At 35.7% G+C, this 25,125-nt stretch overlaps 1 protein-coding gene across 6 annotated transcripts in view; it reads right to left on the reverse strand.

Moving 5' to 3' along the window:
• The window catches only part of LOC121437340 (phospholipid-transporting ATPase 11C), a 179,123-nt gene that overhangs the window by 93,587 nt on the left and 60,411 nt on the right, over positions 1-25,125 (reverse strand). For all 6 annotated transcript variants that reach the window (XM_041637221.1, XM_041637219.1, XM_041637216.1 and 3 more), the window contains exons 3-11: positions 21,345-21,434; positions 18,546-18,626; positions 16,570-16,677; positions 10,926-11,054; positions 7,873-7,976; positions 3,571-3,621; positions 2,232-2,296; positions 1,866-1,947; positions 618-768 (exon numbers count right to left, since the gene is read on the reverse strand). In XM_041637221.1, the coding sequence (XP_041493155.1) occupies positions 618-768; positions 1,866-1,947; positions 2,232-2,296; positions 3,571-3,621; positions 7,873-7,976; positions 10,926-11,054; positions 16,570-16,677; positions 18,546-18,626; positions 21,345-21,434 (861 nt within the window). The remainder of the gene's footprint in view (positions 1-617; positions 769-1,865; positions 1,948-2,231; positions 2,297-3,570; positions 3,622-7,872; positions 7,977-10,925; positions 11,055-16,569; positions 16,678-18,545; positions 18,627-21,344; positions 21,435-25,125) is intronic.

A 25,125-nucleotide genomic window follows, 5' to 3' on the forward strand; every position in this document is an offset into this window, starting at 1 on the left:
TCATGGCCTCTTCAGATGAATACAATACAAATTTGTTTTCTTTCTATTCCAATTCTTAGCACACTATTAACATAAAAAATTTCTTAATGACACTATATCATTATAATCAAAATTATTAGTATTAAGAACATTTTAAACTGGGTGGTGGTGGAACACAACTTTAATCTCAGCACTCAGAAGGCAGAGGTGGACAGATCTCTGTGAGTTTGAAGACAGCCTGGTTCACAAAGCAAGTTCTAGGACAGCCAGGACTGTTATACAGAGAAACCATGTCTAAAAAAAGCAAACAACAACAACAAAGAACATTTTAGAACACTCTGAATTTTATCTACATTTTCGATGTATATACTTTCCAATTTAATACTTATTCACCTCCTTAAGTCCTATGTTCCTCCCATCCATAAATAAGAATGCTCAAAGTTTATATGTAGATATTGCACAAGTTCGTATTGAATTAAGATGCTAGAAAGCTCATTATTTTTTCCAGTCTCTTAAAAAGTTAGAAATAAACATAGACATATATAAAGGAACAAAATTAAATCTAAATCAAAAGGTAACATTTTTCTGAGCAGTATTTCAGTAAAGGATAGCCTAGTCCCTCATAGCAAGTTAATTACCTTAAAAGTTTCCCGTTCTTTTTGAGTCTTTTGATTATACCAAGGTTCATCATTGTAGGGAGTACTTTGCCACACATACTTTAGAGTTGTGCATACTGCAGCTTTGGTCAGTAAGATGAATAAATAAACAATCAAGAAGGCATTAATAGATCTGAAAAGTAAGATATTATGTCTCATTACTTAAGACATAAGCAAAATAAAAATTTAAATTATTTTATTTTGATTTAGTTTAGTATTAACTAAAGATTCTCCTGTGTATATTATAATAATCATATCCCAAATTTTACATAAGAATCTTAATTATCACAGCCAAAGAATAATTGTTAAATGGCAAAATGGAAAATCTAGCCCTGAACTGTTTATTGATCACTAATGTTCCCCATGGAACAATGTCTGGCTTTTCAAGCACACATTTTAAAATAAGTGGAAACATACATATCCCTATGTATTAATACCTACTTAACTTCTATGGAAAGTGTAGTTGGTATCTTCTCCCCAAAAGACTAAATATTTCAATCTAAAGGTAGAATAGTAAATGTGAACCTTAAGCTCAGCATACATTCTCTTAGCATTATTTCAAAATAAAGTCTGGATAAGGCACAATGAGTCATATACATGCCTATAAAGAAAGACGTGTGTCTGTCCTGGTAGTACCTAAAATCCCAGTAGTTGGGAGGAGGAAGCAAGAGGATTACAAAATCAAGATCATCCTCAGCTTATGTAGCTAATTTAAAACCATCTTGGGCTGCATGAGACTGTAATACACACACACATAAATAACCACATAAAATTTAAATTAAACTTAAAAAAGCCCTGGTAGTGGTACCTGTCTTAATGATCTACCAGATACTACTCCAATGTCTACTAGAACAATATTTTAGAATCAACTTGCACATACCAACAAAAAGACCCCAAATTCAGTAACAAAAGGAAATGAATTTACAGTTAAGGTAAATGGTGCCATTTAAACCTATGCAAGCTTAGTTAATTCATTTACTATCTTAGAGACTGTTTCTTCACATGTATTGTTGAAAGAGTCTGACGTAAATTATTTCATAGGATTATTTAGAGGACTGAATCAAATGAAGACATAAATCAGTGAGGACTGTTTCAGGAACAAAAACAAGTGCTTAAAATGGTAGCTGCTATTATTGTGGATGATGACTTTCTGTATTGTTATTTGGAGTTACTGAAGAAATAACTATTTCAATCAAGAATGCCTAAACAAAATTTGTGGTACATACTAACTTTTCAACAGCAGAACGTTTCTGAGATTTCCCTTGGTAGTTCAAAGCCATTTTGGTTTCCATCCCAGTGTAAACAGCAACTCCTAAAGAATAACAGAATATAAAATAACCTGATTGTTTGGTTCTGTTAATTCTTCACAGTTTATAAGGGTAAGAATTCAAAGTATTTCATACTCATTGGCTGATCACTTATATTAAAATTTAAATTATATAAAGTATCATACTCATTAATTTATCTTGTAAATTATCAACACATAAATATACACTGAGAATAAAAGGCAGGTATCTGCCATGTTGACTTTTAAACATGCACTATTCACAAGCTTTATGAAACACATTTTAACAACATATTTTCAAAGTTGTTCACCATATATCTTCTTGGTATTTTTAAGTGTAGCTCCTTTCAGCAAAAGATTTTCAGGTCCCAAAGATCTAAGTGAAAAACAAGCACAGTTTATTGAAACAATGTACAATGTCATCATTACTGGGGACAGATGCCCTGACACACATCTATTCTCCAAGGGGTTTAGAATGTATCTATTTCTACCATAAGCTTACTCCCTAGGATGAACAGAATGATCCCTCCATCTGAAGTGACTTGAAGGTAGAGCCAGATGAGAGCATAGTACAGTGGTAGCCAGTAACATACAGAGGTAAAGAAAGATCAAAAGATTATGACTTATAGAGAGCAAGACAAGAGCTATAAGAAGTAAGAAAAAGAGGGTCACAGATAAAAGACTGGGAAGGCAAATGCCAAGCTGCAAAAACACAATGGCATCTTTGTAGAGAATGAACCTGACTTCTGGGAGATCAAGGCAAAGTGGAAAAGGTGAGACAATTAACTATGTAATAAGAGAGGAAAGAAAGCATCCTGTTTGTTTGAATGCCTCATAAATGATTAACTTTACATTTTATTTAGGTTCAAGTAATTCTAGCATTTTCCTCACTGCCTAGACCTTCAATTACTCTCCCATAAACTACTATTTTCCAGCTTTATGTTCAAGCTTGTCAGCCACCATACAACCAATGAAAATATATGTGATTATCTAGAACAGGTTTGGAAAAGCAGTCAACAGGTACAGAGCGCTGCTATTTTATGTATTTTATTTTTTCTTTTATTTCTTTTTTCTTTTTCAAGACAGGATTTCTCTGTGTATCTCTGGCTGTCCTGGAACTCTCTCTGCAGACCAGGCTGGCCTTGAACTCACAGGGATCTGCCTACCTCTGTCTCCCTGAGTGCTGGCATTAAAGGTGTGTGCCATCACCGCCCAGCTTCTTCTTTTTTTTTTTTTTAGCTCAAACTTTTCTGTATATAATTATTATGCTTGTGTTGGTGCACATACACAGAGTATGTATGTGTGGTCAGAGGATACCTTTATGGAGTCATTTCTCTCCTTCCATGTTTAAAGTAGTTTCTGGGGATTGGTCTCAGGTAGCTAGGTTTTCGTGGCAAGTGTCTCTACTGGTTGAACATTTGGCTGTTCCCATGGAGCTCTGTTCTTTTAGAAAGTCTATATATTATTTCAATAATAATCTTCTACCCAACACAAAGAGACCTGATCGCCATAGCCCAACTAATCACAAGGTTACTTAGCTCTCTTCCTTTCACTTTATTTAAGGAAAGGCATTTGGCTATTTTATTGGGTTTAAAAGAAAAATATTCCTCCTCCCAAAAGGATAGTTTTTAAAAGGAATAACCAACTAACCTGGCAACAGCCTCAATACTATTACTATAGATACTGATTCGCCCAACAAACCTGTTAAAAACAAAAACAAAACACAAAAGCAAGTGTGAAAATCTAAATACCAGCAATTAGAAATTCATCAGATTATAAAAAAAAATATAAGACTGAATGAATTTAAAATTCTATTAAGCATCTGGAAAAAAGTTACATTGAACTTATAAACTACATAACATTTAAATCGAATCTTTAAAATAATAAGTATAAACAAATATTTTAAATTAATGGAATTCTACTTGGTATTATACATATACACAACACATCAAATGATACCTTTCTATAAACACTGTGGCTTTTATTTTAGATTCATGTGATTAGTAATGGTTTCTGATACTATATACAATTTTTGAAATGATTAGTTCAATGGTTTTTATACATGAGCTGCTTATGAATCACAGGGGGTAGAAAGAATCTTACTTAAACCTCAGAATTCTGGGTCCCATCCTTAAACTTCTTTGTCATACTCTCAGGTGACACTGTTATTAGTCACAGGTCCAATTTTTGACAACTACACACAAGGAATACTTGATTATGTAAACTTGAAAATGTTTGTATTTGGCAATTGACCTGATCCAAGCACTTAACCTATAATTCTGCAAAATAAGGATAAAACAGCCTAACCCCTCCTTAGTGAGACTTTTATACTTTGTAATTTGCAGTATGGTGTTTTCTTCATAGAAAAGTAATATACAGTTCAAATAATTTTAAAACATCTTGATTTTCAAATATTTTATTCATTCTTTGAGAATTCCATACAATGTATTTTATTTTGATAATATTCAGCCCTGTAACTTCTTACAGATTCATATCCACATCCCTACCAATCAAAATTTATGCTGTATTTTAAAAACATGTTTATTTTTCATTGTATGAACATGTGTATCTCTGTGTTTGTTCGGGTGCCCAAAGAAGTCAGAGGTATCAGATCCCCCCGGAGCTATAGGTAGTTATGACAAGTCTAATGTGTGTGTTATGCGTTCTGTTAATCACTGAGTAATCTCTGTAGTGCCTCAATTTAAATGCTTTTATATACAAAATAGGAAGATCTATCCATTCATTCTATGTTAGTTGTGAAAGTACTGTACTAGAAAAATGCTGAAACATAAAAAACTAAAAGGGCAGATTCTTTGCCCTAAGAAAGATAACTGAATTTGATAAATATAGTACGCATGATTTCTATCAGAGTGGTAGAAATACTTGGTATTCTAAAGTCATATTGAAGGGATTCAGCTTAGGTAAATTAGAATAACCTTGTCTATCCTAAATTATCCTTCATATTTAAGGCAACTTTACAATCTGGGAATTTCCCTTATAAATATGAATATGTATATGTGTGTGAAACATATACATATATTATCAGGTAGAATAGGTCCCTCCCTTTTCTGGAACTTCATGGACTTTGTATACATCTTTATTACTGTACTATAAGCTTAACTTTATTGATTGATATCCTTTATTCATTAGTTACTTGAAGGTGGAGAAAGCTTTTTTTTTTTGTTTTTGCTTGTGGCTCTAGTTCTTAATATCAAAACATACAAAAGAGAAAGAGGAAACAAGGAATAAACTGTGGGGGAGGGGATCAACATTCTCATAGTAGGATATATTTCTTTACTATTACTAACCCTAAATAGAGTAAACCAAATCCATTCATTTGGTCCTCTACTTGACCAACAACACGAATTAACATTATGGCTTGCCCATATAGTGGATGTTATCTGCAACGGTGGCATAGAATGGAATGAATTAAAAACTATGAACATAGTTGAACAAATGCCCTTGTCATATGATCGGGCATCTCTTGGGAATATCTCAAGAGTGGTATTGCTGGGTCCAGGGGTAGGTTGATCCTGAATTTCCTGAGAAACCGAAACACTGCTTTCCAAAGTGGTTGCACAAGTTTGCATTCCCACCAGCAATGGATGAGGATACCCCTTCCTCCACAACCTCTCCAGCAGAGGCTATCATTGGTGTTTTTGATTTTAGCCATTCTGACAGGTGTAAGATGATATCTCAAAGTTGTTTTGATTTGCATTTCCCTGATCGCTAAGGAGGTTGAGCATGACCTTAAGTGTCTTTTGGCCATTTGAACTTCTTCTGTTGAGAATTCTCTGTTCAGATCAGTGCCCCATTTTTTAATTGGGTTAATTAGCATTTTAAAGTCTAGTTTCTTGAGTTCTCTATATATTTTGGAGATCAGACCTTTGTCTGTTGCGGGGTTGGTGAAGATCTTCTCCCAGTCAGTGGGTTGCCTTTTTGTCTTAGTGACAGTGTCCTGTGCTTTACAGAAGCTTCTCAGTTTCAGTAGGTCCCATTTATTCAATGTTGCCCTTAATGTCTATGCTGCTAGGGTTATACCTAGGAAGCGATCGCCTGTGCCCATCTGTTGTAGGGTACCTCCCAATTTCTCTTCTATCAGGTTCAGTGTGTTCGGACTGATATTGAGGTCTTTGATCCATTTGGACTTGAGTTTTGTGCATGGTGAAAGATATGGGTCTATTTTCATTCTTCTACAGGTTGACATCCAGTTGTGCCAGCACCATTTGTTGAAGATGCTTTCTTTCTTCCATTGTATACTTTTAGCTCCTTTATCGAAAATGAGGTGTTCATAGGTTTGTGGGTTAAAGTCTGGGTCTTCTATACGATTCCATTGGTCGACTTTCGTTCATAGCAGCATTATTTGTAATAGCCAGAACCTGGAAACAACCTAGATGGCCTTCAATGGAATAATGGATGAAGAAAGTGTGGAATATATACACATTAGAGTACTACTCAGCGGTAAAAAACAATGACTTCTCAAATTTTGCATGCAAATGGATGGAAATAGAAAATAGCATCCTGAGTGAGGTAACCCAGACCCAAAAAGATGAACAAGGGATATACTCACTCATAATTGGGTTCTAGCCATTAATAAAGAACCTTCATCTGGCGATGGATGGAGATAGAGACAGAGACCCACACTGGAGCACTGGACTGAGCTCCCAAAGTCCCAATGAGGAACAGAAGGAGGGAGAACATGAGTAAGGAAGTCATCACCACAAGGGGTGCACCCACCCACGGAGACAGTGGGGCTGATGATCTATTGGAGCTCAGCAAGGCTAGCTGGACTGTGACTGAAAAAGTATGGGATAAAACCGGACTCTCTGAATATGGCGGACAATGAGGGCTGCTGAGAAACCAAGGACAATGGCACTGGGTTTTTTTTTTTTTTTTTTTTTTTTTTGGTTTTTCGAGACAGTGTTTCTCTGTGGTTTTGGAGCCTGTCCTGGAACTAGCTCTTGTAGACCAGGCTTGTCTCGAACTCACAGAGATCCGCCTGCCTCTGCCTCCTGAGTGCTGGGATTAAAGGCGTGCGCCACCACCGCCCGGCGGCACTGGGTTTTGATCCTACTTCATGTCCTGGCTTTGTGGGAGCCTAGCCAGTTTAGATGTTCTCCTTCCTAGACCAGGATGGAGGGGGGAGGACTTTGGACTTTCCACAGGGCAGGGACCCCTGACTGCTCTTCAGACTGGAGAGGGAGGGGGAGAGGAGTGGGGGGAGGGGGAGAGGAGTGAGGGGAGGGGAAGAGGAGTGGGGGGAGGGGGGAGGAGTGGGAGGCTGGGAGGAGGCGGAAAATTTTTTTCTCAATAAAAAAAAAAACTAAAAAAAAAATAAAAACTATTACCAAACCCTCAGCAGTACCACACCCTAATTAAACTAACCAGTCCTAGATACTAAGGCCAATTTTTGACAACCCCCAATGAATGTTAATCAAGAAAACCTGCATCCACGAGCCAGAAGAAAACATAACAGTTTACAGATCCATGAATTCAATAGCCTGTGAACATCAAACTGCCTATTTGCAATCTTTAGTTCATCATCATCATTAACAAGAAAGGATAGTGTGCCTACTAACTGCAGTGTCCCATATCCTCTTTCTTGGTTCACACTGGATAAGATGCAAAAGGTTTATTTTTGTTTTAATCAACTCCTGGAACTCCATTAGTCTAATAGATGAGGCTTCTTAAAAAAAGAAACCTGATAGCCATGTTTACAAGTAACGAAAAGAAAAGGAAAATAAAGTAGGATGTCTAGGCCCATAATGAATTACCTTAGGCTGGTAGTGAGCAATGCTCATTCGATTAATTTCCTTTCCAAGAGGAAGAACAGCTCATAAAAATATACACAAGAGTAGACTGGTAAATAAGTAATGGGTATTTTTTTGCTTTACTGGTGACAAAGAAGAAGCAGAGTCAAAGGACAGCAATAAAGTAAAACAAGATGCTTACTTGTAGAGGTCAGGTTGAGGCTGTTCACATTCAATTGCTGCTCGGAGGTTATCAATGGATTCGGCTGTACACAGTTCAATGGTATCTCGTACTGCATAATGTGTCTATATGAAAGCACAAGATAATCAAATATAAAGTATTTCTTTTTTGTAACTTTATAGCCAACTTATTTCAGAAACAGCACATTTTAGAGTAAGAGGGTTAAGCAAAATATTACAAATGTTGATGGACATTCTACACCAAATGAATTACAGGACACTACTTTTAAAATACATTACAAATACACAGGTAACCTGCTCCAAAAGGATTTTAAAGGTAAAAGAAAAACAAAAACTTTCCTTGACACTGACATTGGAGAGTATTACATTTGTAGCATGCATATAGTTAACTGAAATCCCCAAGAAGATTTTAATATATTTTTTCTCTTTATATATAAAACCAAGATTTGAAAAAAAATTAATAGTTCCATTACATAAACAGTTTATAAAGATTTTGAAACTGTTCAATATGGGTATATTTTATATAGTAACAGGAAGCTAATGTCTTATATTCAATGATTAAGATATTCTACATATATGTACTATACTCTTAATTCATCCAAAATGCAAGACAAGATCCAATGAACCTATTTATAAACTGTCAACAAGGGCTAATGCAGATTCAAGTATTACAGCACTTATGCACAAGGGAAAGCTGTTAACATACTCTTTAGGAATATTAGAGAACTTCTTGCTTTACATTTAAAACTACTGCCTGACTTTAAAATTTTTGATTTATTGCTACTTAATGAATAAAAGAAAACCGAAAATTTTCTTCCTCTAAACAATATTCTCAATGTTAGAGAATCTTTACACAGATCTGTATCTTAATAATCCCTAAAATATAACTCAATTTTTGAACAGCTAAGACACCAGTAATTTAGTATCATTTGCTTGAACACAAAATCAGTAAATAGTAACAAGTAAAGCTTTTATTTCACATTCTGAGTTCTACTCCTTAATTCTACAGGGAAAAAAACAAATAGGAGACCTCCCCAAACATATACCAAGAGGTGAGCTCATTAGTATTACTACTTTTATTCTTTTAAACAGGATCTCTCCATACAGAATCCCCTATGTAGATCAGGCTGGCCTCAAGCTCACAGAGATTTATCTTTTTCTGTCTCTCAAGTACTGAGAGTAAAGGCTACGCCAAACCAGAATTACTCCTTTGCAACGAGCTGTTGAGGGCCATGACACAAATACAGCAGATGGCAACTGATAATTCAGATGTCAACCCACCAGATGAATTATTCTCTGCTGGAGAGAACCCTGTTCAAGCAAGACTTATGGGACCACTGACTCTGGAAACTGGCTGTTTCTGTCTGTAAATTCACATGTGCAAAAACAGTTGGGGAATCTCCCCATTACTGTGCATTTTCTTGTAATTTGTTCATGTGATCTCATGATTACACTTCAATCTTATGGGCACATCTATCTGTGGATGATCAGGAAGATGACTTCCCATTAAGCTGTGTAATTTTGTTGAACATAAATATACTAAGATATGCTTCAGTACTAGATCTATTGTTCCACGAGGACTGTTAAGACACTTAGAAGCCTATTTTGTTTCTTTACTCAGACTAACATAAGAAAACAACAGTTTCTCCACAGTCTAAGACAAGCTACATATATTTAGCTGGTTTAAAACCTCTTGCTAAGTCTGGTTTATAAAAACCTACTCCCTGCACAAATCCTTCAGCAGCTTCTCTCACCAGGCACTATGTCCCCAGTCTCAGGTCACAGCATGTACACCAGGAAACTTGAAGCCGGAGTTGTTATGGTTACTCACTAACTTCAATGTAGTTTGTATAACAGTTTTATTGAAAAAAGTTTGTTGTTGAATGTGTACATATAAGGCAGGTGAACAAAAAAGCTAGAGAGAATTGGACCGAGAGAATTAGAACTAGAGAATTGGAACTGGAGAGAACAAGAGCTGCAAATAAAAAGAGCATAACCCTCAGATTGTGTATGAGTCTTTTTTTTTTTTACTTCACATAGGAAATTTTCCTAAGTCCCTGCTGTTCTGAAGGCATTCTTTTCTGCAACTCTAGGTGCAATTCTGAGGGCTGGACTCCAAGGCTGCCATACTCCTTAAAGGCAGAACAGAAAGGATAAGTCTTTATGTCCCATGGAACACTGGATGGCAAAGGCCAAAAAGTACCAGCAAAGTAAATTATCTCCCATTCTGATTGAATTGACTATAACATACTTAAAATTCCTACTGGTTAACAATAAAATACAACATTTGTTAAACTATATCCTAAGGTATGAATACATGTAACCAAATTACTCCATATTAGAATAGTTATCACATGAATTGATTTATTTAATTTTATGTGTATGGATGTTTTGGCTACACGTACATCTGTGTACCACTTATGTGCCTAGTGTCCAAGCAGGTCAGGGAATTGGATCCCATGCAGCTGTAATCACAGCTGGTTGTGAGCTAGGAATTGAACCTAGGTCCACTAGAAGAGCAGTTTGTGCTCTTAACTATAGCACTATTTCTCCAGACGCAGAATAAACCTTTTAAACAAAAATATGTAACTCTTAAAAAATTAAAAATAGATGAACTATAAAGTTACAAAATACTTGAAGTTATTTTGTAGTTATGTAGTTTAGCTCACAAGTATTCTCACTTATAAAAGTCTAGGGTAGTAAAATAGCTCAGTAGTAGTTCTAGTGTGCAAGTATGAGCCAAGAATTCAGTCCTAAGTACAACAAAAACACAAACAAAAAGCATAAATCAAATGTTAATTGAATTGCATCAATAATTTTGATGGCTTTTAGTTAGGGCATAATCCCCCACCCTATCCCCCACAATGCAAACGTATTCTCCAAGGTGGGTGTTTACTTAGAAGCTCAAATATAATCACATAACTGCTGTCTTCAAATATAAAACTTACATAAATAGCAAAAGTGAGGTAAGGGATTTAAGAGTGTTAGGACACAGAACTATCTCATTAATCATTCTGAGAATAAAATGCTCAGGTCAGGTTTAATCTCCATTACCTTACAATTAGATTCACCATCAAGACTAGCTGTAGTGACATAACAAGTTCCATCTGTTGTGCAGGACGACAGAAGAATAAGATCACAGGGAAAGGTTTCATCTGCCTGTACTTCTACTACATCACCAACCTAAAACAGCAGAATAAATACTTTAAATTCTTGACAAAACATTCAGTATACCTCACAATAAAGCTAAAACTATTAAAGAGATATCTACAGATGAGATTTTGAAATTATCAGCATTCTACATCACATGCAAAGAAATTAAAGACTATTATTGAATATTCAAAATCCTCTTTAAGGAAATAAAGACTTAGAATGCTTACAGAATATCTTAGCACTGTTGTATTATAAGTAATTCTGACATTCATGTGTTCTGTGTTCTCTGATATTCCTGAAACTGATATGTAATAAGATAATTTCTATGGCCATTTCAAGAGCGAAGAAAGAAAATCTAGAGGTTTCAAGTTAGGTACTTCATGACCAGAGGCATCTACATTTTCCCTTTGAACCAGCATATTTTGTCTGCAGTCATGATTGTTGGATTCCTTCTTTAGTGTTCAGAAACCTCAGGTAATTGAGAAGAGGATCAGTTTTCCTCATAATTGGCAGATGCGAGTCTTAGATTAGCTTTCTAAGAATTTTCCATCAGAAGAACCAGTTAATTATAGCAATAACAATCTCTTATCAGCAAATATCCTGTACCCAAGAAGAAGAAAAACTTGAGAGATGGAATCTTGAACAATTCAATAATGCAGAGAATAAAACATAAAAAGTGAAGACTTGTAAACCTGAGTTCATGTCCCAACTTTGTCACTAAATAATACCACTTTGATAAATGGCTTAAATGATTCCAATAACTGCAGAAGATTGGTGTTTGAAATGATGAAACAAACAAAACATTAAATAATGTACGCATATTAACTACTTGATGGGTGTCAATACTGCTTATTAATTCAATGTGGCTACTTTATTCACAAATTGAGAATGCCAATATATATTTCTTGAGAAGGATATAAGAAAACCTTCAGATAACACTATCCAACAATTTTCATGGCACACTACTGAGAAAATGACCCTGTTTAAAAGAAAAAGTAAAAACAAAACTTAAAAAAAAACCTCAAAATCCACAAGACTATTACCACCAATCATAAATACACTACGAACAATCTACAAAACAAAAATTTTAAGTTCATCAGAGGGCTAAATATACAGGAGAGGTAAAAAGAGGCAACTGATGATGACAGAAGGCAAAGTCACAGTTAAGAGAAGTCAAAGCCCATCATGTTGACCTGGGTACACTGACTGAGAATGCTCAACTAATACAGGAAATCCCTCTATTCTTAGAGATTAAGATGAGGATTTTAGGTCTATTTGAATTGAAAAATATATTTTCTTAATTAATATAAATTAGTATCCAAGAGCACCAGAATTGGCAATTATAATCAAATTAATTTTTAAATATTATTTTTAGATGTTTTCTTCCGCAGTTACATAAATGCTCAGGTTATAATATAACAATTGCCATACTTAAATATACAGAAAAAATACCATAATGGGCCAGGCCATACAGGCTAAGGAATTTAGGCTTCACCCTGAAGCTAAAGGAGAAGACAACTTTAGGGAGAGAGAATGACTTTATCACTTCATAGTTCTGTTTCTATTTACTATTTAAAAACATTTAAATAAATGTGGATCAGTGTTTTGCCTACATATGCCTGGTGAATTCAGAGACCAGAAGACCTTCAAAGTAGAGTTAAATATAATTGTAAGAAGCTATGTGGTGCTAGGTACTGATTCCAGGCCCTCTGCAAGAGAAGCAATTGTTCTTAACCTCTGAGCCATCTCTCCAGTCCCTATATCATTTTTACAGGGAGCTGGTAAGATGGCTTAGCAGGAAAAGACATTTACTACCAAGTGTGATGACCTCAATTGAATCCCCAGAACCCACATGGCAGGAGAGAACTGACTCCTACACTTTTTCCTTTGATCTCCTACATGGACACTGCAACATGCATATATACCACATACACAGAAATAACATACATAAAATAATTAATAATAATAAAATGGATTTCCTGTTCTGTCTCCCTTCCAAAGGTCTTATCCTTTGCCTTGCATATTAAGTCCTCTGATAATATATATAATCCTATACAATAGATAGTTTGTTTTGCTTGCACTGAAGGCTATGTGAAGCATGTGTGCAGTGCCCACAAGTCACAGTACTGCATTAGATCCCTTGAGATTGGAGTTAGAGATGGTTGTGAGCCACCAGGTGAATGCTGGGGATCATACCAGGATCCTCTGGAAGAACCATCTCTCCAGCCCCAGATGATCTGTTTTATAATATTAAGGGAATGCATGAGGAAAAATGAATATTCCTTTACATTGTGTGAGTATTTGTCAATATGACTGGTTTAAAGAAGAAGCTAAATGGCCAGTAGTTAGGCAGAAGTTTCAGGGCAGAGAGAATGCTGGGGAGGAGAAGGGCAGAGTCTGAGGAGTCATGAAGAGATGCAGAAACAGCAGATGAACTTGTACTGAGAAAATGTACTGAGCTACATGGCAGAGCGTAGATAAGAAATATGGGTTAATTTAAGTTATAAGAGCTAATTAATAACAAAATGAGCTAACATATGAGCATTTAAAATTAGTAAGTCCCTGTATGGATATTTGGGAACTGGCTGGTGGAACAGAAAAGTCTGCTTACATTCCTCTCCCCCATTCCCTCCAACTTCCTTCCCTCTGAGACCCCCACATTAAACTCATCTGTTTCCGTGCACAAAGGGGCAGGCCTCCCATGGGTATCAACAAAGCATGGCATATCAAGTTGATGTAGGAACAAGCTCTTCCCCTTGTATTAAGGCTTAGTAAGACAACCCAGTAAGAGGAAAAGGTTCCCAAAAGCCAGCCAAAGTGTTAGGGATAAGCTACACTCCCACTGCTAGGAATCCCACAAGTAGATGAAACTATACAATTGTCACAGATATGTAGAGGGTCTAGGTTGTTTCCACGCAGACTCTAAAGCTGTCAGTCCAGTGTCTGTGAGCTCCTATGAACTCAGGTTAGTTGTCTCCCCTGGTTCCCTTGTAATGACATTGAGCCCACGCTCATATCTGGTTTGTACAATCCTTCCTCCCTCTCTTCATAAGATTCTCAGAGCTCAGCCCAGAGCTTGATTGTGGATCTCTGCTTCTACTAGTTACCAAAACTCTTTGATGACAATTAGTGTAGCGTGTGAGGCATTTCAGGATCAGGAAACCCTCTCTTATAGGAAGCAAGAAGCTCATTTACATCTAAGACAAAGGCAGGAAAGAGGCAGAAGAAAGAAAATGGAAGCAAGCTACTGCATGAGATGAAATAGGAAGCCCATTTATACCAAAGGACCTGACTACCATGAGAGACGGAACTGTAAGACTAGGAAACTGCCATGATGTGTGTGTGTGTGTGTGTGTGTGTGTGTGTGTGTGTGGTGCAGAGTGCTTGGCCAAAATTGAGATTGAGATTGGTACTGGAGAGCCAATAAATTATTCTGTTCCTATGTGGAGCTTCATACTGAGTAAGAAATAAGAAACAGTAGTATACTGCTTTGAGAGAAAAGCAAGAGGACAGAAAGAGGCATATACTGCTAGTCAGGCCATCTAGAATAAGGTAAAAGAAGATGATGGAAAAGTAACAGGAAAAACACTCTAGCACCCCAGGTCCAACACAAAACTCAGGATAACTGTAATCAATCTTTCAAAAGAATGTAAAGCACAGTAGTATATTAAAATAACAATAATTACAATAAAAGAAACAAAGGCAACCCAACTCCTGACAAGACTGACCCAAATACCAAACACTAAAGATCTGATGGAAGCAGAGACAGGCCCATTTCAAAAAAACATACACTATTAATATCCATATGAAAATATTACATCTTATGAAGTGAAAACTTATATCCACAGAAAAACCTATATTTGAATGTTTGTAGAAACTTTATTCACATTTGATAAAAATCGGAAGCAGTAAAATATCTACCTTCTCCAGAAGTAAACTGGTAAATACAGAAAAATTATTATAACTCATCACTACAAAGAAATGAGCTATTAAGCCATGATAAAACATGGAGGCAACTTAAATGTATACTAAGTTAAAGAAGTTAATCTTTTTAAAAAATGGTCACATATGGTATGGTTTCTACAATATAATCCTCTGAAAAATGCAAAAACCTGTAGTAGTAATAGGACCACTGTCTGCAGAAATTAAGGGAGAATGAAGAATAATGAGGCATAACATAGATTTTTAGAGACAGGGAAATTATCCTATATGATGTTACAATGTTAAATACATGTCATACATTTATCAAACCTCCTAGAATGGATAGCACTAAGCGTGAACACTACTGTAACTAAATTTTATGTGGTGAAGAAGGTTTACTGATGCTTACAATAGAAAAGGGTAGTGTGTGGCAGAACAAGGCTATATAGCTATACTTTGTTAGGTTTTGCTGTGAACACAAACCTGTTCTAAACAGCAAAGTTTACTATTTAAAAAAAAATCTATTGGCAATCAAAAAAAGTTTGATATGATAAAATCTAAATGTCATCTGGCAGGGATCTGATTTGGTAGAAGCAGCAAACTATGACTAATTTGAATAAAATATAAATACCACCTTGCTCTGTAAATATAAACAGTACACTCTCTGTGTAAAAACAGTTATGGAGTTCATTAAAACTGTCACAAGACTAGCACACTCAACCGAGGCATATACTCAAAAGAATTGAAAACTGATACTCAAACAAAAACTTGTCCTTGAATGTTCATAGCAGCAACATCTATAGCCACCCACAGAAGAAACATTAGCTAGTAAATAAAGAAAATGTGGTATACACATAGAATATGCTATCATCAAAAGAAATGAATTATAGATAAATGCTACAACACAAATGGATTTTAAAATATTCTGAAAGATGAAAAACACAAAGTTCATGTAATGGATTATGGATTATTTCATTCATGTAAAATATTAAAGCCGCAAACTGACTGAGAAAGGTTAGTGCTGACAGGGCTTAGGTAGAAGAAATAATGTGTGATGAGTATGGAATTCCCTTTTCTGGGGTCTAAATAGTGACGGTGGTTACACTGTGAATGTAAACAAATAATACCGATTCCTTTACTTTCTTTTCTTCCCCAGCCTTTTTTTTTTTTTTTTTTTTTTTTTTTTTTTGAGACACTGTTTCTCTGTGTAGACCTGGCTGTCCTGGAACTTGTTCTGTAGAGCAGATTGGCCTTGAACTCAAAGGTCTGCCTGCCTCTTGACTCCTGAGTGCTGGGATTAAAGGCATGCACCTCTATTGCCCTGATCTGTACACTTCCAAGTGTGCATTTTTATCACATAAGACTGATTCCAATTATTCTGAGTGGGGCCAGGGTAAATTCAGAGGGTAAAAGTGCTTGCTATGTAAGCCTGATGCCCTGATTCTGAACCACAAATTCATATCAGAAGGGGGGAACCGACTCCAGAAACTTGTCCTCTGAACTCCACACATATTCCATGGCATATATGTATGTACACACATAAACATGCAAGCACATGTGCATGTGCGTACACATATGCGCCATTAAGAGTAGCTTTAAAAGGAGTGATGTAGTAAAACAGTACCTTGATTTTTTCACTTTCTTTTCTCACTCGTTTTGCATTTTCAATAATGTAAACAGTGCTTTTGTTAACTTCATTATCAGCTCTGTGTCTAAGCCAATCTTCATATCCCTATAAAGATAATAAAAATTATATTTATAACTTTATAATGTTAATTTCAACACAGAATGCCACAGACACAATGATGAACACATTATTAGAAAATTTGAAGCATACTTTAAACATACTTCTTAGGCATATATCTTTATTGTAGTATAAGGTTCCTTAATAAGATATATGTTAAAGGCAAAACAGGTATTAGAGTGTTAACATTCTTCATTGTGAAAATCTATTATTTGTTCCTGCAGTGCTCTAATGAATACCTATGTTTTCCTCAATATATGCCTGAAGAATTAAGGAACATTATAATTCTACTTTGCCAGGAAGACTTATTTGTTCATTTTATTTTGTGTGTGTTGGTATTTTTTCATATATACCTATGCACCATGAGTGTACAGTACCTGGGGAGTCAAGAACAGGGTATCAGATCCCCTAAAATTGGAGTTATAGATGGTCGTGTGTCACTATGTGGGTTCTGGGAATAGAACCTGATTCCTCTGTAAGAGAAGCCAGGGCTCTTAAGTACTGAGTCGTCTCTCTAGCATATCTTTCTACTTTTAATTTGAAAAGATAATTGTTCTGACATTTTATTTTATGATAAACCTAATCACTTAGAAATGTAATTCTCATGCAGAAAGTGGGAAAATTTGAAATTTGTTTTATGAGAGATTTTATGTATCGTGGAGATAATAATTAAAATTCTCCACTGACTTAATGATTAAAGAAAATAGAAACTGGTGTTTGCTTTTAGAATAAAAAAAATAATCAGAGCTTTAATGGTTCACTTTTCTCTGGGCTTTTCTTGTGGAATAGATTTAAACTAAAAGAGCTAAGGAAGCAGGATGCTCATTTGAACATGACCACCTTCTTTTATATTCAATGTTTTTTTCCCCTCATTGTAATATCTGTGCCTTTTCAACTACATCTGAAAAATAGTCTCTTGATAGCTTTTCCTCCCCTCTCCGTTTTTTCCTCTTCATTCCTATTCTATCCCTCTTTATGAAAACACTAGGTTATCATTTCATAGGGTACATTCTCTGATACTAATAAAGAAAGGAAGGATATAACATGAACTAGTAGTGGGAGTAGAATGAATCAGTAAAGCCCTCTGAAAACCGTAAATGCTATTCTTAGAACTAAAAATTTATGACAGTAAGGAAAATAATAACCTAGATAGCCAGAGGGAAAGAACATTCCAAGTCTTTATTTAGCAATGAAATACATGAAAAAACAATTTGTAAAATCCCTAGTAGGCAAGACAGACGATCAGATAACCCCAATAGGAAAGGTAACCTTGTTCCTTCAATCTATCAGTTACCTTAAGGTACTTTCAAAAAGCATATTGATAAGTACTATCTAAAAATGTTTGCAAATAAGCATAGTCTGCGGTCTGTTCCTATACAGTTAACCCACTCCTCACTTAAAGTTTGCGGTTAAAATTTTCCATTTCATTTGGACAGTTTTAAAGGTACTAACACATAAAATGTTCAAAATACTTCAAAGACAATCACATCATAATCTGTGGCAGCTTGCCAGTTTTGACAAGAAGGATAGAAGTCTCCCCTACCCATCACCCTCCTCAACAGTATTACTGATAATAAAGAAATTCAAGTATTTGTGTTCTTAAGTTCTAGGCTATAACCAACAACAACTAAAATTCATTGGAATGGGAAATTCCAAGACATATCTCATCAGAATAATGAACAGTAAAAATCCACTCTCCGCTTCCCTACTGAGTTGAACTGTCTACTTGTTCATTATGCTTATACCACATAAACATAGATATTGAGAAAGAAAAGAGTAAATAAATTAGAGAATTTACAAGAAAATTTACACCAGCTTGCATTAAAGAACAGGCATAGTTTAAGTAAGAAACTTACCTGCTTGATTGCTGTAACAGTTATAACAAAGAAAAGTGGAAGTCCACTGGTAACTGGGCTGGTTGGTGTGTCTACTGTGACCTAGGTAAAGAAATTAAATTGAAAATAAAATTAGCTATTAACTCATATGTAGCATTTACATGTTTCAAATATTTCAAACAAAATATATTCTATTAATGAGATGAATACTAATTTTAATTACAACCAAACAATATATACAAGTCAATTTAAGAAAATTCAGAACTAGTTTTCATCCAAGGTTAGATGATCTCTTTTATTGAAATATGCATACTGGTTTATCAGCTAATGGCTGAAAAGCATTCTGCCAGCGCCCTGTACTGCTACCATTCAGCTGCTAGAAATCTTGCTTTAAAAAGATAGAGAAGTGTTTGCCTTCACAGAGCTGAAAGCTTACAAGGAAAATAAGACATTAAAACCAATGTATAGATGCTGAGATCTATAAGGATAGCTATGAGTTAACTATCTCAAAGAAAGTTTTCAAGTACAATGAACAATATATACAGGGTCTTCTAAAAGGAAAAGTGACACATGTACAACAAGTAAACAAAACAAAAATTAAAAAAATGCCCCCAAAAATGTCACATTGAAGAGTCCAGGGAAAGCTGTTGACTTGTGACTATTCATTCCACAGTAGGGGATCTTTGAAGATTTTACACAGGAAAAGGTAACACAAAAATTTATTCTCAATGCTTTGTGAAAAAAAGACTAGAAGAGAATAAGAGTGGAGGACACGAGACTACTTGGGAGGCTACTGCTGTAATCCAAGTGAAAGATGATGTCTTGGATCAGGGTAGAAGTAAGATGTGAAAAGAAACACTGAAGATATTCAGGAACAAAAAATGGCAGGACTGGTAAGTAATGAGCTATAACTATTGATTGCAGATATCTTGTAAGTGTTGGATTAACATGCCTGGGTGAATGTTGCTGTTATTCACAAAAATAAGAAACATGGAAGTAGAACTAGATTATCGGGGGGGTGGGTTTGTAGTTACAATCTGTCTTCAAATCTCACTATCATCCCCTGACAAAAAGAAATGTAGATGTTAAGACTTTTAGAACTTTAAACATGTATGACTTTACACAATCTCTTTTCTATTTGTGGAATGCTGGTTGTAGCATTCTCTGCCATGGAAACCTCTTCTAATCCTTCAAAGATCAGTTCAGATATCACGTACTTTTGAAGCCCTTTCAATCTCTTGAGTTAAGTGAATATACAACTCCTTAAGGGTAGAAAAAACTCAGTATTTTGATCATCATATTTTGTTCGGGACTACTGTACAACAAACTGTAGGTAGTCAGCATATAGTTGCTTAACTTAATTAAATGCACTCTTTAATCAACTGAATGATTCTTGCCAATAGAATCCATGGTGTACTTTCTGCTTCTAAGACATCTGACCATGGATATGAGTGCCTTTCTAAAAATTTCATCATTCACTATGGCAGTTTACTCTTTCTATATTCTGTCCCAAACTGCTTTTAAACAGGAGGCCTAAACTAAATTATAATACCATTAGGCAAAGCCTCAGTGTATACAAACAAAAGCACTCAACATTAACTCACTGGCATTTTTCTGCTTCATTTAAAAAGATGAGGAGGGTGTTATCATTAAAGTAGTAAGTGAAGGAAAAACTCTAATAAACTATATACTTAAAGATGTAAGACATGATTTAAAATGATTAAAATCTAAAATACCAAACGGTAAAAGGAACACTGAAAAGCAGATAGATTTACTACTTTCAAACTTCAAGGAAGTAAGTGAGTAAGGCACATAGAAAGGTGTAATAAGGAAGAAAAGTAGTGTGTTCAAATAGACTAAAACTAGTGTTTAATCTGGAGCTACAGATGGTTCTGAGTCATCACATGGGTACAGGGATTGAATCTGGGTCCTCTGCAAGAGTAGCCAGTGCTCTTCATTGTTGAACTATTTCTCAAGCCTCAATATCTATTTTGATACACCTATTCTGCTTTACCTTAAAATTATTCACTATGACGAGCTAAAGGCTAACTCATATCTCTAAAACAAAATAATAACAAAGATTCCTAGAATCAATGGGGGAAAGCCTAGGCATGGTGGCACATACCTATAATCCCAATATTTGGGAAGCTGAGATAGGACTGTATACTGGCTGATTTTATGTCAACTTGACGCAAGCTAGAGTCATCAGAGAGGAGAGAGCCCCAATTGAGAAAATGCCTCCATAAGATCCAGCTATAAGGCATTTTCTTAATCAGTGATCAATAGGTAAGGGCCCAGACCATTGTGGGTGGTGCCATCCCTAGACTTGTGGTTCTGAGTTCTATAAGAAAGCAGGCTGAGTAAGACAGGGAACACAAGTCACTAATCAACCCTCATCCACGGCCTCTGCATCAGTTCCTGCCTCCAAGCTCCTGTCCTGCTTGAGTTCCTGTAGTGACATTCTTCAGTAATGAACAGTGATATGGAAGTTTAAGATGAATAAACTATTTCCTCTCCTACCACAAAAGCCTGGTGTTAAAAAGTAAAACTGTTAGTTTAAACTATTTAAAATTTTGATATATAAACAATCATTAAGATGTTATACAATATACATTTAAGATAAAGATACGAAATCCATGAAAAATTAAATCTCATTTCTAAGACAGCTTTAGAGACCTATACCATCACACAATTCTTGAAGTGCAATTACATTTCTACTTAAAAATAATAATCAAATGTTTTTAAGTCACAGGACAACTTAAGATTACAAATTGTTCGAAACAACCAAATTTATCCATGTTGTTTTCATGGAGTTCTTACCTGTACAAGGAAAATGATGAGAAAATAAAAATTTGCAATTCTTCTAAACTGTTCAAACAAATTCTTTGGGAGGAAATTCCAAAGTGTATACTATAAAATAAGTTGAACAAGAAGAATTATTAGAAAAGAAACTTGAAAAATCTTATTATAATATAAAGTAGTATTTAGTATATCTAACAATTGAAAACACACCCTTATGTTACACCGGAATATATTTAGAGGTATGGAATACTTTTTTTCCAGAAATGAAGTTTCACTGAAAATTTCATTGGCCAACTAAGTGCTACATTTTTAATTTCTCCAACCCAACATAAAACGGATTCTTTGCTATATGCTCTCATATTATATTACATGTATTCATTTGTCTTCTCTCTCTCTCTTGAGATTCTCTGAACTTTGAGAGCACCTAAGCCTTGTTTAAAGGAGATGTTAGAGGCCAACAAGATGGCTCAGGCAGTAAAAGGACTTGCCATGTAAGCCTGACAACTGGAATATGATGCCTGGGACCCACATAAAGATTTGGAAGGAGAGAGATCCTGCCACAAAATTATCATCTGACCTTCACGTGCACACCATAGCTCATTCACCCCCAACCCGCAAAATAAATACATAGAATTGTTTAAAATAAATTTTAAAAACTATTAGCAGTAAATTTCCATATACTCTGTCATGTTCTGAGACATTAGCTTTCCAGTCCTTTATCAATGGATATCATGATATGCAATTTATCAAAATAGAGTCTTTCCAAGTGTAAATTTAGCCTTTTACCTTCAAAGGTTTTTTGTTTTTTTTTTTTTAAATTCTGGTTTCAAGTCTTCTATATTATGGTATGTATTACATCTCTTGATTTTTAAATGATCCAGTCATTAAGCTTAAGGCATTAATAAATTACATCTTGTGTATGCACTCAGATTGTGTGTGTACCTTTTCAATTATGAACACAGTATCAGCTGTCATGAAGATAGGCGGTACTAGTAGAGACAAAATTTTATCTCTGACAATGATCTAAATCCAGTGATTAGACCTAGCCAAAAGAATTAATATACTCATTCACTCATTCAAATAACTTTTATCTCTCCCAGGAATTGTTAGAATGAATAGTAGGGAAGACAACTGAACAACTTACTTCTATAGAAATTATTGCCTATTCAGTGAAAAACCTTATTGAAAACACAGACACATTTACAACTTATAGTAATTGTTAAAAATAAGTTCAGAGCTTTAAAGAAGAAATCATTACTCCAATTAGTGTCTTGACAAAGTAAAACTTTACTTTTGATGAGAAAAATGAGCTACTCATTAAAAAAAAATGGAAGAGCAGGCATAGGCACACCAGAATGGCAAATTCACTTGGTTTTTATTTTAATACAAGTGGTGACTGTGTTTTTCCCATTGGTTGGGGTTTGACCTCATATTTTGTAAATGGCTCATTTAAATGAAGTTTAATTAAATAAGTTGCAACTCAGCTAATAAAAGTTTTACCCTGTTAGGTTAGGAGATTAAAACATTTGCAAAAAGGTTTTACACCATGAGAGAAGATAAATTTACTGGAACTCTTTGATGGTAAACAAATTTTTTACAGTGTTTTCAGAAAAGCTAGTATTTAATGTTTTTTATAGTAATGAATACTTTCTACCTCAACTTCCCAAATATTGGGATTATAGGTATGCGCCACAGTGTTTAGGCTTTTCCCTATTGATTCTAGGAAACTTTGTTATTCATTTGTTTTAGAGATATGAGTTAGCCTTTGGCTCATCCAAAATTTCATCAGCAGTTCAACAGTGAATAATAATTTTAAGGGAAAGCAGAATAGGTGTGTCAAGAAAAAAATTATTGTGCCTGGAGAGATAATTTAGCAGTTAAGAGCACTGGCTACTCTTGCAGAGGACTCAGGTTCAATTGATTTTAAACAATTTTATGTATTTATTTTGTGGGTTGGGGGTGAATGAGCTATGGTGTGCACGTGAAGGTCAGATGATAATTTTGTGGCAGGATCTCTCTCCTTCCAAATCTTTATGTGGGTCCCAGGCATCATATTCCAGTTGTCAGGCTTACATGGCAAGTCCTTTTATTGCCTGAGCCATCTGGTTGGCCTCTAACATCTCCTTTAAACAAGGCTTAGGTGCTCTCAAAGTTCAGAGAATCTCAAGAGAAAGAAGACAAATGGAGGCAAGCAGTTACAGTAGAACTGGGCTGGCCAGACAGTGTTGCGCACGCCTTTGATCCTAGCACTAGGGAGGTAGATGCAGTCGGATCTCTGTGAGTTTGAGGACATCCTGGTCTACAGAGTGAGTTTCAGGACAGGCACCAAAGCTACACAGAGAAACCCTGTCTCAGAAAAAAAAAAAAAATATGTCAACTTTACACAAGCTTGAGTCACCTGACAAGAGGGAACTGCAAGTGAGAAAATGCCCCCATAAGAATGACCTTTAAGCAAGCCTAAGGGTAGTGCCCTCCCAGGGAAGCTGGTACTAGGGGGTATAAGAAAGCAAACTGAGCAAGCCAGGAAGGACAAGCCAGTAAGCAGCAATCCTTCAAGGTCTTCAATTTTTACCTCCAGGTTCATGCCTTGAGTTTCTGTCCTAACTTCCCTTCATGATAATAAACTATAAGGTAAAGTAAATAAATCCTATTCCACCCCCCACCCCAGCAAAGTTGCAACAGTCATGGTGTTTTATCACAATGATAGAAACTAAGATAACAATCAACAGTCAACAGGGAGAATAAATCTGAGGTCAAAAGAGTACCTTAGAGAGGACCAGGGAAGTAGTACATGGCTTAGTGGTTAAGAGCACCTGTTCTTACATATGAACAGGATTCATTTCCCAGCACCCACATAATGGCTCATCACCATCTTATATTTCCCTCTGACCATCAGAAGGCACCAAACATGCATGTAGTACACACACACACACACACACACACACACACACACACACACACACACACACACACACAATTACATGCATACACACAGGCAAAACATTCATAAAATAAAATCTTTTTTAAAAAAGTAAATGAAGAAATGCCAGGGACACCTTTAAGCCTAGCACTGACGGACAGATACAGCCGGATTACTTTGGGTTTTCAGGTCTGCTTGTGCTACATAATGAGACTCTGCCACAAACCAATCAACCAACCATAAAATTAAGTGCTATCTCTGAAACACTTTACCTTAGCTAACGGGAGCTCACCAACTCCAGCTGGACAGGTAAGGAACAAGCATAGGACCAAACTAGATCCTCTGAATGTGGGTGACAGTTGCATGGCTGGGGCAGACTGAGGGGCCACTGGTAGTGGCACCAGGATTTGTCCCTACTGCATGTACTGGCTATTTGGGAACCGATTCTCTTTGGATGGATACCTTGCTCGGCCTAGATATAGTAGGGAGGGTCTTGGACTTTCTCCAAAGCAATGTGTCTTACCCTCTTTGAGGAGTGGATTGGGGGAGGGTGAGATGGGGGGAGGTAGAGGGGATGGAAGGTGAGAAGGGAGAACTGGGATTGGTACGTAAAATGAAAAGAATAGCTTGCTTTCTTTTTTTAAAAAAAATAATAAAATGTGAAAAAATTAAGTGCTGTCTGAAATGTCTATTATTTGAAAGAATTCACATTTTTCATGATATTCTCAAATTTGCTTATGATAAAAAAATAAGCATTTAAAACCACTGGTAGAGTTGCTTTGAAACCATTATAATCCAAAACCAGCATTTAACTGCCATATCGATTTCAAGTAAATAAATAAATAAATAAATAAAAGCTGAACTCTAATAAACTGCTAA

This window comes from Microtus oregoni, unplaced genomic scaffold (genome assembly GCF_018167655.1).
Source record: "Microtus oregoni isolate MIOR12 unplaced genomic scaffold, Mior012 000052F_000, whole genome shotgun sequence".
Taxonomy (NCBI): Eukaryota; Metazoa; Chordata; class Mammalia; order Rodentia; family Cricetidae; genus Microtus; species Microtus oregoni.